This window comes from Balaenoptera borealis, assembly GCF_965194805.1.
Source record: "Balaenoptera borealis genome assembly, chromosome: 16".
NCBI classification, from domain to species: domain Eukaryota; kingdom Metazoa; phylum Chordata; class Mammalia; order Artiodactyla; family Balaenopteridae; genus Balaenoptera; species Balaenoptera borealis.
Window position 1 is genome coordinate 436,846 of NC_138872.1, and position 14,025 is coordinate 450,870.

The 14,025-nt window shown below is 57.5% G+C and overlaps 1 protein-coding gene across 1 annotated transcript in view; it reads right to left on the reverse strand.

The window, feature by feature from the left end:
- The window catches only part of PRPF6 (pre-mRNA processing factor 6), a 36,186-nt gene that overhangs the window by 650 nt on the left and 21,511 nt on the right, over positions 1 to 14,025 (reverse strand). The window contains exons 12-20 of the mRNA XM_082360347.1: positions 11,033 to 11,155; positions 8,300 to 8,421; positions 6,717 to 6,855; positions 5,082 to 5,201; positions 4,655 to 4,831; positions 4,102 to 4,235; positions 3,384 to 3,475; positions 2,112 to 2,226; positions 26 to 152 (exon numbers count right to left, since the gene is read on the reverse strand). Coding sequence (XP_082216473.1) covers positions 26 to 152; positions 2,112 to 2,226; positions 3,384 to 3,475; positions 4,102 to 4,235; positions 4,655 to 4,831; positions 5,082 to 5,201; positions 6,717 to 6,855; positions 8,300 to 8,421; positions 11,033 to 11,155 — 1,149 coding nt within the window. The remainder of the gene's footprint in view (positions 1 to 25; positions 153 to 2,111; positions 2,227 to 3,383; positions 3,476 to 4,101; positions 4,236 to 4,654; positions 4,832 to 5,081; positions 5,202 to 6,716; positions 6,856 to 8,299; positions 8,422 to 11,032; positions 11,156 to 14,025) is intronic.

Here is a 14,025-nt window from a genome sequence, read left to right on the forward strand (position 1 = left end):
GGGGAGCGGGCGGCAGGTGACTCACCTCCGTGCCGTGCTGCAGCTCGAACTTGTAGAAGAAGGCCCAGGCATCCCCCAGGTCCGAGTCGATCTTCACGGTGCGGTGGAACCACTCCCGGGCCTTGGTGATCTTCCGCTCGCTCCAGAACAGCCTGTGGGGAGCAGCAGGGCGGGACCGAGTGAGCGGCCAGGGCATGGTGCTGGGGGGCACTCTGGGGCCGCAGCAGCCACGCTGGGGGTGGCCCTGGCCTCCTCGGGCCACAGCTCGCTCCCGGGTGGGCTGGACGCCGAGCCTGGTGAGCCTAGTGGCCTGCCACAGGCAGCCACGGCGGCACAGAGCCTGGCGCAGGCGCTGCTGGTCTTGTCCTCTCCCTGGAGAGCTTGGGCTTCCCACAGGGGTGCCGAGGAACCAGTCCTGACCACCCGGAAACCACTCCAGGTGACTAACCTGAAACCCTCCTTCAAGTGTCTAACCAAAGCATTTCTTAAAAAACCACCCACAGAGCAAGAACTTCAAACTCCCTTAAATTATTTTCCTTTGAGTAAAATACAGGGAGATGAAAGTAATAAACCTGACAAAAATTAAGTCAAGGCTTTGATTAGGGAAAGTGAAGTTTCCGCCTGCTCCTCCATATTCACCTTCTGGAACGTTCTGCCCTACCAGGCAGCTCCAGCAGGAACCCAAGCCCACAGTGAGAACCTGGGCTATACCAGCAGACACAGAAACGTGAGAACTAGGCCCAGGAGAGGACCCACAGCGTCAGAGACCAAGTCAGGGGCCCAGGGAGCCTTGCCGACGTGCCAGCAAGGGGAGGGCAGGCCAGCGGGGAGGCACGGTGGGCACTGACAGCCGGGGCCTGTGGGTGGCTTCCATCCTCCACCCAGCTCCGCAGCCAGAAGCACCAGAGCAGACGTGCACCACGCACCCTCCAGGCAGCTGTTTGGGCTGGTCTCAGCTACAAAACGGAACAATTTCACGCTCTGATAGCTTGATTGTTTTTTAAGCCTTGTGGTATTCTTAATTGCTAATGTTAGATAAACTGTGATTTAAAGAGCACAAACCCAGATAGCAGCACACAGAGCACCAGCCTGGGAACAGCAAGGAGGGGCCTGTTTACCTTACAAAGCCTTTTATGAGGTTTTATGGCAGCCCTATCAGAATGGAGTAGGAATAGGAGGCGGAAGCACAGGGCGGGCGGCCGGAGGGAGGGAGCCGCCAGGTGGGGGGCAGCCCAGGCTGCGGCCCAGGCTGCGCCTCAGGGGCCTGCGGGAAGTCCCACGCGCAGTGCCCTCGGCCCCCACGGAGGAGGTGCTGGCAGGAGCTGAGCAAGCAGCTGGGCCAGGCTCCTGCCGGGGCAGCAACAGCGCACAGGAGCTCCTGGGCCCCACACACCCCCGGCCCAGCTGAGAGCCCGAGGAGCCCTCCGCCCCAACCCCAGTCGCTCCTAGCCTGGCCACACCCAACCCCGGCCCGGTACTCAGGTTGCTCCTCTCAGGCCGTCGTCCTCCTTCTAGAAGGGAGCAGAGACCCTGCGGGGCCAGGAGGTTCTGAAGGCCCTCCACGCCTCCCCAGGGAGCCCCGGACCCAGCACCCTGCATGAGCTTGCAGTGGGAGGTCGCTTGCTCACCTCCTCTTGCCCTTGAGGCTGGGAGGTGGCCTCCACACCCCCAGGCACACTGACGGCCTGACCAACGGGCCCTGGGTTGTTCTCGGGGTCACACAGGTCAAAGGGTCTGGTTTCTGGAAACAATTGTCTTGCTTACAGCCCTCTGAACCAAAGAAGGTTCGCTTGTAACCTAAATTCCGTGTGGACCAGCCTCAGCAAGCCTCTGTCTGTCCTGCAACCCAAGGCCCGCATAGGAATAAACTGAGTAGTAGAGACAGAGAGAGCAGAGCCACAGGAAAGAACCAGGACAGAGGGTCGGGGTCCAGAAGAGGCCGCCCTCCTGGGGGTCCAGGACGACCCAGGCCATCCAGGTAGCCCATGTCCAGGGGGCCTCTGCCCAGAGATGCGCGCGGTCATGGAGCTGCAGAGGCCGCGGACCAGGGGAGCCCGCCCTGCTCCGGGGCCAGTGGGAGGCGCCGCACCGCCACCAGGACGCCGACTCACTTGGCCACGGCCAGGAGCACGTGCGGGTCGTGCTCACACCGCTTCAGGGCGTCCACGCTCTTGGTCTTCCGCTGGGGCCTCGCCTCCAGGAAGACGGCTTCAGACCACAGGACCCCTGAAATCCAGACACACAGACGTCTGCCTCAGCTTTCAGAGATGTGCCCGTCCACACACAGGTTGCCCAAGGGCAGCCTTCGAAGACTGAGGGTGTCCGCAGCTGCACCTCCCGCATGGCCGCTCACGTCTGCTCGGGCAGAGAGCAGAGGCCGCCTGTGCCGCCGGTCCCACTGCCCACCTGGAGCCACAGGGCCCCACTGGCACGGATGGAGGCGGCGAGGCTGGAAGCCCCAACAACTTCCAAGGGTTCACTCCCAGGGCCTCAATGACTTCACAGCTGAGAATTTATTGTAACAAAATAACCAAAAGTGCTACTAAAGATTCAGGCAGAAAGACAACCTGGGATTGATAGCAGCCTGCAAACTGGCCCCCAGTGAGTGGTGTATTTCTGACATAACACGCAGGTAATTCTACAATGCCACTAAAAAATGTGCGATCTTAAGAATTCAATAATGAAAAATTCTCACAAAATTTTCAGCTTTAAAAAAAGGCACGGGGCTTCCCTGCCTGGTGGCACAGTGGTTAAGAACCCACCTGCCAATGCAGGGGACACGGGTTCGAGCCGTGGTCCAGGAAGATCCCACATGCCGCGGAGCAACTAAGCCCGTGCGCCACAACTACTGAGTCTGCGCTCTAGAGCCCGCGAGCCACAACTACTGAAGCCCACGCGCCTAGAGCCCACGCTCCACAACAAGTGATGCCACCGCAATGAGAAGCCCACGCACCGCAAGGAAGAGTAGCCCCCGCTCGCCGCAACTAGAGGAAGCCCACGTGCGGCAACGAAGACCCAACACAGTCAAAAAAAAAAAAGCACAAAACCAAACACACAGTATGACTTTTTGTGCAATAATACAAGTTGTAAAAAGACAAACAAGCTAAAAGCAGTGATTTCCGAGTACTGGGCTTACAGGTGATTTTCATGTCCTTTTCTGCTCCAAATTCGTTTATACTGCACACGCACTAACTTACAGACTTGAGATGAAAGAGTAAAAAATTAAATTATATAAAAAAAGAAATGGTAGCACCTCAGAACACGAGGTCGAACTCCTCACGTTGAAGCTTGGATTCAGTCGTCTAAATGACCGCGTATAACAGATGTATTTCTGTCTATTTGCACCTGACGCCCACTGTCTGGCCTGGGAGCGGGGTGCTCACCGGAGTTGGGGCACTCCTGCAGCGCCTTGGCCATGAGCGTGCTGGCGATGTTCTTCAGCCCCGCGCGGTACTCCAGCCGCACGGACTCCAGCCTGTGGAGAGAGGCCCAAGGCGGGGGTCGAGCGCCGTCCACTGGCAGCCCGACGACAAGTGGAAGGTCCTGGGGAGCCGCAGGGGCTGGATTTCCCTGCTCTGCCCAGCGGCTCATCTAACAGAGGAGGGAGACACTGGTGACCCCCCACCCTCAAGCCGCCACCTGGGACTCTGATGTCATTGAGGTGCGGACGAAGACGGCCAGGATGCAGACAGACAGGCCTGCTGACGGCTGCTGGGGCGCCGCAGTGAGCTGACGCCCTGAAGGCGCACGCTGCACCTCTGTGTGCACGGCCTCCTATGGACATTCTTCACCCGGCAAACTCCTATTCGTCCCTCAAGGCCTTTCCCAGATATCACCTCTTCTGTAGAGTCCACTCTCTCGGTGTCATCCACCCCCGATGCCCCATCAACAGCTCCTGGCTCTCCTGAGGAACCCTTAATCTGAACACAAGCTACACTGTGTCCAACTACCTTCAGGCCCGTCTGAACCCTCCCACGGCCGAGACAGGACTCCTCACGGCTGGCACCTTCCCACGGAGCCTGAGCTGGAAATGCTGCACCAAGTCCTCGGCCTGAGGGTGTGAGCGAGGTTGGCTCACGGCGGGGCGGCGCAGGGGCTCACCACAGGCCGGGGTTCTTCGGGTTCTTCAGGCGAGACTTCTCCAGAATGGCCCGAGCTCGGGTCAGCTGCCCAACCTTCTCCTCCAGCCGGGAAAGCAAAAGCCACAGGGGTGTGGAGTGGGGACATTTCTTCAACTGCAGCCACAGACACAAGTGAGAGAGGGCTCAGCTGGCATCTGGGAGGGGCTGTAACAGCCGTGGTGGCTCCTCCAGCCGGGAGTGAGGGCCACCTTTGCCTCCAGAGACCCAGCCGCTTCACGCCCAGGCGTGTGTCTACACGCACGGCTGTCTTGTGCACACGTGCACGGGGTGCGTGTTCATGAGCACGCTGTGCCATGTGCACGCACACACGGGTGTTGACTCAGCAGCCTGTGCCTCACGTGGGCCGTAAACCGTACTCTGCTGAGTGCACAGCCTGGTGGGGGGCAGAAGCCGGGACCAGGTTAGGGGACGGGTCTGCCCCGAGCCCGCAGCTCCTGCGAGCCTGGGCCCGAGCAGGCCGCTGAGCGGCTGCTGCGGGAGGAGAGGGCGCGCGGGCCCGGGCGGAGGCTCACCCCCTGGCTGTAGGCCTCCCGGGCCTTCTCCACGAGCCCCTCCTGCTCCTCCATCTGGCCCCTCATCATCCAGAGCTTGGGGAAGTCCTCGTAGTGCCTCAGCGCCTCCTCGCACAGCTCCTGGGCGGCCGCGATCTTCCCCAGCACCCACTCCAACTTCACAGACTTCATGAACACCTGAGGGATCAGACGGCCTCAGCCCGGCTCCGGCGCTGGGCCTGGGCCGGGCCGGCCCCTTCCTGGCACTCGCCTCACCGAGAGCTCACCCCGAGCGCTGTCTCGTATCTTCTGGGACAAGCTAGGGCTACACACGTGAATGCATCTTAAAGCCAAGAGTGAACAAATGAGCTCCGAGCACCGTGGCCTCAGGCGGGGCGCGGGGGCGCGGGGGGTCCCCGCCCGCAGCGGGCAGGGCGGCTCTGCTTACCCGGGCGGTGGGCGCGCTGCTCCGCGCCTTGGCCAGCAGCCTGCGGGCCCGCTCGTACTCGTTGTTCTCGGACTCTAGCTTCACAGCCGCCAGCCAGATCTCCTCACTGTTGGGGTTAGCCTGCGGGGCGAGCACGCAGCATGAGAAGCGAGCAGGGCGAGGGTACCCTAACCAAAGGCAGCCCGCCTGGCGGCCAGACCAGGCCTCACCCGGCAGCAGGACGTCTGACCCAGGCATGGCCTGGGCTAACGGGGAACACAGCAGAGTCCAGCCCCGGGACACCGACTTCCTCACAAACAAGCCAGCCTGTCTCACTGGCACAGACGTGCAGCCTCCATGGCACTGGGGCCGTGGTGCCAACCGCCACCCTCTGCCTGCTGACGCCGTCGCTCACGTCCCACCCGCGTGGATCCGCCCACCCAACCCTGCTCTTTCCCAAGCCTGGCAATGAGGAACTGGCCGTCCCAGTGTGTCAACGTGGATAGGACGGAAGGATGCCCGGGACATCACGGACGGCACGGAGAGGGCTCCCAGGGTCAGGACTGGGTCACGTACAACCCAGAGTCCAGCAGACACGGGGATGGTGCCCTCCGGCCTCCTGAAAGCACAGCCAGCTGCTGGCCACACTCAGCTTGACCACGTCCCCAACCTGAGAAGCAGCCCCCCGGTGGCAGCTAAGGAGAAGAGGGGCACTGCCCGGGCAGTGGCGGGAGAGCGCCGGGACCACTGGGAGGGGAGGAGTGTCCTCCACCCTGGGCGCCCAGACGACAGCTGAGAGCAGACGGGAGACCCAGGCCAGGCCCCTCCACGTATTTACTCAGGGAAGGACAGGCTTGACTATGCCAGCCTGGGTGACAACAGAGTGACGCAGACTCCCTCGTTTATACAAAAGCGTGCTGCAAACCACTGGCTAACACCCCTGTGGTCATAAAGTATTAGGATGTTACACATGACAATCAAAATCAGGTCCTAAGAAAAACGCACAGGGACTGCCCAGGTGGTCCAGTGGTTAAGACTCTGCGCTTCCAATGCAGGGGGCGCGGGTTCGATCCCTGGTCAGGAAACTAAGATCCCACATGCCATGCGGCGCAGCCAAAAAAGAGGAAAAAAAAAAAATCTAAAAAAAGAAACGAAAAATGCACAGCTCACGGCATCAGCCGAGGTAAGCCTGCTAGGCGCAGCTGTCTGAGCCCAACTCCACCCGCCGACGGGCCTGGGCAGCGCCAGGTGGCCCACGTGTGACCCCAGTGCAGGCACCCATGCTCGGGCCTTCCTCCTGCAGGGACTGGGCACCCTAATGTTCACGTAGGAAAGCGGCTGTCGCCGTGCCCTCGTGTGGGGACGTGGCGCCCTGGCTGCTGCGCCGTCCCTCCTGTCTCCCTGAGTCTGTGTTGTGGAACACTTAGCCCGAGGTCAGACTGAGTGGCGGCAAATGAGAGGTAGGTGTCCATCGTCTGGGCCATTTTTCCTCCTCTCCGGCCCCCTCAGGGCCCCACTGCCCACAGAGCAGCCCAAGTCCCACGCGGCCTGACCGTGCTCGGCCCCTCTAGGGTCAGCTCCTGTCGACGAGGGGGGAGGGCTTGAGGAGGGCACGGGACCCTGGTGCCCTCAGGCCAAGGCTCACCCCTCACCCACCTGGAAGGCCAGGGCCAGGATGCTCCTCGCCGCAGGCACGTCCCCGGCCAGCCACTTGGACTTGGCGCCCATGAGCCACAGCACCTCTGCTTTGGGGCAGTGGGCCACGGCCCGCTGCAGCAGGGCCTCCAGCGACTCCCTGCAAGACAGGGGCTGGTCACCACCAGAGCACGCAGGCCGCTCTCAGCCAAGCTGCGGGCACTGAAAAGACAGTTAGCGCTTCAAAGTTCGACGCTGTCAATGATTTACCAGACTTTTACAATGGGGAGAGTGTGGGGAAATCTTTTCTCTCCATAAAGGCTCGAAAGTCAACTACTGAAGAGGGTGCTACAAAGCAATGCATTGTTCAAACAGCAGAGTCTGATGGAACTTCTCAAGAGAGCCTTTTACAGCCGTGTGTCCTGGAGGCGTGATAACTTCGCGGTCTGGGGGCCGGGGGCCTTTTCATCTCTAACCACAGATCCGCCGATAAAGATTACGACCCCGAGTCTACTCTCCGGCATCCAGAGAAACTGTCTTATTGGAAGAAAGTTATTTTAGGTCACCATCAAGCAAGAAGCCTGGGTTTCAGGTGTGAAGCCCCCAACCCCTGTGCAGCCCACCACCCCTGTAATACCCCCGGCACAGACGACCTCCCCGGGCCTCGGCAGCAAGACCGAGTGAGCGCCCAGAATCGTCTGCATGGCGTGAAGCTCGACACCGGAACCAAGACCCCCAGGTCTGAAGCACTTGGCCCCCCCACCCCGCCAAGGACGCCAGAGCCAGGGGAGGGGAACTGCCCCTGAACCCAGGGACCAAGACCCTCGGGAGCGGCCCTGCTCTAGACAGGACTGTCCGGGTGAGCTTGTACAGGGTGAACCGGCAGGGTCATTTCAAAATGTCCCCAAAGGAGTTAACTGCAAAACACACAGCAGCCGGTGGGAACGGGAACTTCAGCAGCAAAGACTCCCTGAAAAGCCCAAGACTGATCGATGAGACAAAAGAAAAAGCAACAGGGGCTCCGTGCTCCCAGCTGCAGCCCAGGTGGGACCAGCAAGGCCCGAGCAGAGAGGACGCAGCAGAGGACCCGGGCAGAGGCTGCCCACCTAACTGCAGACGTTGCAACATCTAATTTAATCAGCAGTTACAGCCAATAAGGCAGACCCGAAAGGTTTTTTCAATTAAAGAGCACAATTAAAACTGTCAAGGACCTCCTCGGAGCACAAAAACCAGCCCAAACCCAAATGCAGCACAGCTGAAACGAAAAACAGGCCTGCCGGGGCCCAGATGCTGCACCGCCCACACTGCCGAAGGCAGAGCCCCCACAGACGCGGGACTTTGGGCTCCAGCCCTGCCCCAGGGACCCCTCAAACCACCAGTGCCCCTGGCTCAGCTGCAGGCACTTGGGCAGATGGGCCCCTCGGTGCCTTGGCACTATACAACAGCAGCAATGCTAGCGCAGAAGGTGCCAGAAAGACAGCCTGGCTGAAAAGCCCAAGAGCTTCCGCCCCTCGCTGCAGAGGCTGGACCTCGAACAAGGCCCTAGCCCACCCGCGGGGACAAGAGGCCTAAAGCCGGCGCAGAAAGGCGGGCCTGCCACGTACCTGGTGCCGTGGTTCTTCTCAAAGTACGCGGCCCGCAGCCACACACTCTTCTTGCTGGGGAAGACCTGCAGGGCGTAGGCGTAGATGGCTCGGGCACACTCCAGGGCGCTGTGGGCCACACACTAGGGCAGAAAGAGGGCCATGAACAGGGCAGCCCGGCACTGACCCAGCACGGGTACCTGCTCTGTGACTCCTGACCTGAGCCCTGTAGGCCAGTTACAAAGACTCTGGGGCTTCCGTGGCCCCACGGGACCAAGTGACAGTCGCTCAGGGCCTGGGGGATGGGCAGGCCAGCCCATCTCTGGGGGTGAGCCCTGGAAAGCCCCACGCTCGTGGGCACCAAGGGCTTCCGCTCTTCCTGCAGGTCACAAGGCGCCAAGGACAGCTGCCTGCTCCAGCCCAAGTGAAGAGACGACAGAGAAACGGAAGAAAGTCTGAAAGGGCTCCAGAGTTACTGCTCCCACAGTCTGTCATCTGTCTGCAGGGTGACGCCCACCGAGGCCCCTGTGTTGTCAAGGGCGATGAGGAAAGTAAGGAGAAGCACAGAGTTCAAGTCCACACTCAGAATTAAAAGGGCTCAACAACCAGAGGGAGCTGGGCTCTTCCACACGTTGGGGGGGTCTCCTCCCAGGGCAGAGACCGTGGGAGCCTGTGAGGTCATTCTTCACACTTTTCTGTCTTAAATGTCATGTAACAAAAAGCCTTGAAACCACGATGTTGGCACTGGAGACTTCAGTGCTCACGAGGCACCCGGGTCACATGTGTGACACCGCGTGAGTTCCATGCAGACAGCGGCCACGGCCTGCATCCAGGGACCGGAGGAGCAGGAGAGCCGCCCACATGAACAAGGGAGAAAGAAAAGCTCTGCACTGCAGGAGTCCAACTGATCAACTCTCGTCAAACGCAGAAGCCACGATATTTAGAAAACCAGCACCTGACAGATACCACAGTAATAACTGACAGAAGCCAGAAGCGTCATTAATGGACCCGCAAACTAGCAGGTCAGAGTTTGGTGAGCAACGGCATGTTCACACAGTCTCAGTGTCTCCCCGCAAAACACTGACTAGTTACAAAGGGCCACAGCAGCCTTCCAGGGGAGGGGCCTGGCAGGCACCGCCTGAGCTGCTCAGGGGATGTGCCCCCACCGACCCAGCAGGACAGAGTCCTGCGAAGATCAGAGCCCGGCCGTGAGGACACAGCGTGGAGACCGAACCAAGGGGCCTGTCCCCTCAAAAAAGTCACACTCATGAAACACGACAAACCAAAGCCCTCCCCCGAACTCTCGGGGCCACGGAGACCTGTGGATATGACCCTGGGCAGCTCCCGGGCAGCTCCTCAACCAGAACACAGTTGGGTTTTTCCTTTTGCCAAAAGGCACTTAGTGAGCCAATTGGTGAAATCTGAATAAGGCCTCAGATTACATCATAGTCCTGCATCAACAGTGATCTCCTGAGCTTGATAGCTATGCTGTGGTTGCATAAGAGAAGGTCCCCTTTTAAAGAAACACACACTGAAATGTTTAGAGGGAAAGGGCCACCACATGTGCAATGTACTCTCAAACAGTTCAGGGAAAATAAGGGGCGTGTGTGTGCACGTGTGGAGAACACAAAAGCGAATGTGGTGAAACGGGTAAATCTGGGGGAATCTAGGTGTAGGGTGTAAAAGAATTCTTCTTACATTTTTGCAACTCTTCTGTAAGTCTAAAGTTATTTTTAAATCAAAGGCTATTGGGCTTCCCTAGTGGCGCAGTGGTTAAGAATCCGCCTACCGATGCAGGGGACACGGGTTTGAGCCCTGGTTCAGGAAGATCCCACATGCTGCAGAGCAACTAAGCCCGTGCGCCACAACTACTGAGCCTGCGCTCTAGAGCCCGCGAACCACAACTACTGAACCCACGTGCCACAACTACTGAGCCCGTGCTCCGCAACAAGAGAAGCCACCGCAGTGAGAAGCCCGCGCACCGCCACGAAGAGTAGCCCCCGCTCACCGCAACCAGAGAAAAGCCTGTGCGCAGCAACGAAGACCCAACACAGCGGGGGGGAAGAGGCTATTAAAAAGAGAGGGCCACATTTAAGGTATTAAAAGCCTCAAATGTTTTTATTGATTTTGAACACATCATCTCTTCTCTGGAACACCACTCCAAGGAAATCATTTCAGAGGGGGCAAGAGCTTCATGTGCAAATGTTTTCTGAAGCTCAGGTTATAGCAAAGACCAGAGGTAGGGACGGCCCAGAGGTCAGTGGTGAACAGCTGAGAACGCTTGGGAGATGGATTCCAGGTCCAGGTTAGCAAGCGCTCAAATTCTAGCTCTGCAGCAGACTAATAGAAAACTGTACTCCTTACAGTTGCAACTTATGTTTAAAAATCAGGGACTTCCCTGGTGGCGCAGTGATTAAGAATCTGCCTGCCAATGCAGGGGACACATGTTCGAGCCCTGGCGCGGGAAGATCCCATGGACCGTAGAGCAACTAAGCCCGCGAGCCACAACTACTGAGCCTGCGCTCCACAAGAGAAGCCACCGCAATGAGAAGCCCGCACACCCCAACAACGAGCAGCTCCCACTCGCTGCAACTAGAGAAAGCCTGCGTGCAGCAACGAAGACCCAATGCAGCCAAAAATGAATTAAATAAATAAATTAATTAAATAAAATAAAAATCAGCAGATCAGAAAGATTTCCAAACCAGAGCGGGTTCCCCACAAACACAGACTCCAGGCCCACGCGGCCACACTCACGCTGTCGGCGTCTTCCATCCACGTGTGCTTCCGGTCTTCCTCCTCAATGCCAATCCCAATCACGGCACGCATGACCGCCTGGCAGGTGGCCACACTCCCAGCCTTGTCACACTCCTCGGCGTCCTGAAAGAGGGACACAGAACTGAACTCACCACCCAGAGCTGCAGGAGCCTGACAGGTGGACGCAAGGCCTGGACGGAGCGGGCTGCAGGGGGTGAGCGCCAAGGGCTCTGATGCCCTCGTGGCCCTGCCAGCGCCCGCTGACTGTGATCACCCTTCCCTGCCACAAATCCCTAACCTACCCACTGAACAAACATTACATAAGCACCGACTGTGTACAAAGTACTAGAGTAGGCAACTCAGTGGCCATAAGGGGTTGCTATGCTAAGAAAGTTCCAAAGCACTTGGGGGTAAAAGATGAGGTCACTCACACTCGTACTGTCGGCCTGGGATCCAGATTTGAAATGGACAAAAGGAAGAGCCACTCTAACCCAAAGAGGCAGACCTGACGGGGGGAAGGAGCCCAGCACATGGAGGGTGAGACGGAAACCTGGGGAGGGACCAGCCACCAGGGCGTTCCGGCAGGCAGGGGGCGCGGGCTGACCAGCAGAAAAGCACTGGACCTCAGGACAAGCAGAGAGAAGACAGTCGTGGTTCCAGAGACGAGACACCGAGTGCCACTGAAGCCTCCTGCACGGCCGGTGGGAAGGACCAGCAATGCAGAGAGGAACGCGCGTTTACACACGTCAGACCAACGACATCGAAGTGTGCAGGCAAAGGTGGGGACAGAGGTACGTGCGTGCGGCCGAGGATGGACACAGGGACGACCTCTACCGCGGGCAGCTTCAAGCTCCCTATCAAAACAAAACTGACACAGGCTGACCCAGCAATGCCTTTTAAGGAACGTACTCCCAGTCGTTCAAAACGACGGATGCGCCAGGACGCTTCTGTAGCACTGTTTGCAGCAGCTAAAGGAGTAGGAAGCGCCCTGCTGATGCCATCACCCAGAGACTCCAGGCCGGCTGGACACGCGGAGCCAGGCTTCCCCGGTTGTGAGAGGAGCACAGCACGGCAGCCCTCGCCTGAGCCCCTCGGGCACGGTAATAAGCATCAGAAAGGCCTCCCAGGCAGAGGAGAGCCCAGGGCAAAGGCTCAGGAGAGGGCACGGGCTGACCCACAGCCAAGGGGCAGAGCCCAGCGCCCCGCAAGAGCACGGAGGGCAGAGCACGCGGCGCCAGGCACGAGAGAGGAGAGCCACACGGGGAGACAGCCCCGGGTACCCGCTCTGCAGAGGGTCCCCCGTGGTCTCCCCTGAGCACAACCCAGCACAGGCGGGCTGGAAAAAACCATCCAAAAGGAGTAGTGGGAATGGTCCTCGGAGTACACCTGGGTCCAGGAACAGCGCCTGTTCCCACCGGCCAGAGCGGAGACCCCCAGGGGATGCATGGCACTGAGCACAACACCCAGAGGTCACCTCCACAGGAGAGCGAGTCCCAAACTGCTCCACACTGACTACGGTCGGTCCCACCCAGCAAGGGTCGAGGCAAGACCCACGGGGTCAGAACGTTTCCAATAACAGAACCGCGCTCCAACACCGAAGCCCAGAACGCTCACAGTGGCACAGAAGCATCTGGCACGCAACAAGGGACAACGCACAGCGTCCGCAGCAAAGCAAAGGTTGCCAGGCAAAGAAAGCGGGAAAGACGGCTCGTAAAGAAGAAGAAAATATTCGATGCCTACCAAGAGCAACCCCAAGCTGACCCAGATGTTAGAGTGAGCAGACAAGGACCCGAAAACAATTACTATAATCATGATCCCCGTGTTCAGAATGTTATATGGCAACATGAAAGATGTGATAGAAGGTTTTTAAAAAGATCAAAATTCCTAGAAGTGAAAACTGCCAGGATCTAAGATGAAAAATGTCCTCGATGACATAGACAGCAGATTAGACATTACAGAAGATTAGCGAAACTTGAGGACAAAGCAATATAAGTTATCCAAGACGAAACTGAGAGAAAGAAGAGTATTTCTGTAACCGACCAGAGCATCAGAGGGCGTATGAGCTCACACCACACCCACAGGAAAGACTAGACGTCCCCCAGGTCCATGACCAGAGGTGGGGGCCCTCACCACTGCTCTTCTAGCCGGGCAAGCAGATGGGAAATAAAAGGTACCGTGCTGGAAAAGAGGAAGTAAAACTGTATTTGCAGACGGTAGAATCCTATACATAAAAAATCCTGAAGAATCTGCTGAAACTATTACAATTTGATAAATGATTTCAGCAAGGTCACAGGACATAAGATCAATACTTAAAAATCAATTGTATTATACTACACACTAACAACGAACAACCGGAAAATGAAAGTAAGAAAAAATTCTATTTATGACAGCATCAAAAATAATAAAGTACTTTAGATTACATAAAATAAGTGTAATACTAGTACACTAAAACATTACTGAAAAAAATTTTTTAAAAACTAAATAAATGGAAAGACACCCCACGTTCACTGACTGGAAGAGTTACTACTGTTAGGATGGCAACAGTCCGCCCAGATGATCTGTAGTATAGATTCAACGCAACCTCTATCAAAATCCCAGCTGGCTATTTTGTAGGATCTGACAAGTTGACCCTAAAATTCATATGAAAACACAAAGAACCAAGCATAGCCGAAACAATCTGTAAAGAACAAAGTAGGAGGACTCACAAAGCCTCCTCATTTCAAAGCCACAGTAAGCAGAACAGTGTGGTGCTGGCATAAACCCAGACATACAGCCTAACGGAGCAGGACTGAGATTCCAGAAGTAAACTTGTACATTTATGACCAGCTGGTTCTCCACAACAGTGCCAGGACTACTCAACAGGGGAAGATCTAGTGGCGCCGGGACAACAGGACACGCACTTGTAAAAGCATGAAGTTCAACTCTTTTAAGGCAAATGGATCACAGACCTAAATGTAAGCACTAAAAAAATAAAAATCTTAAAAAACACAGGA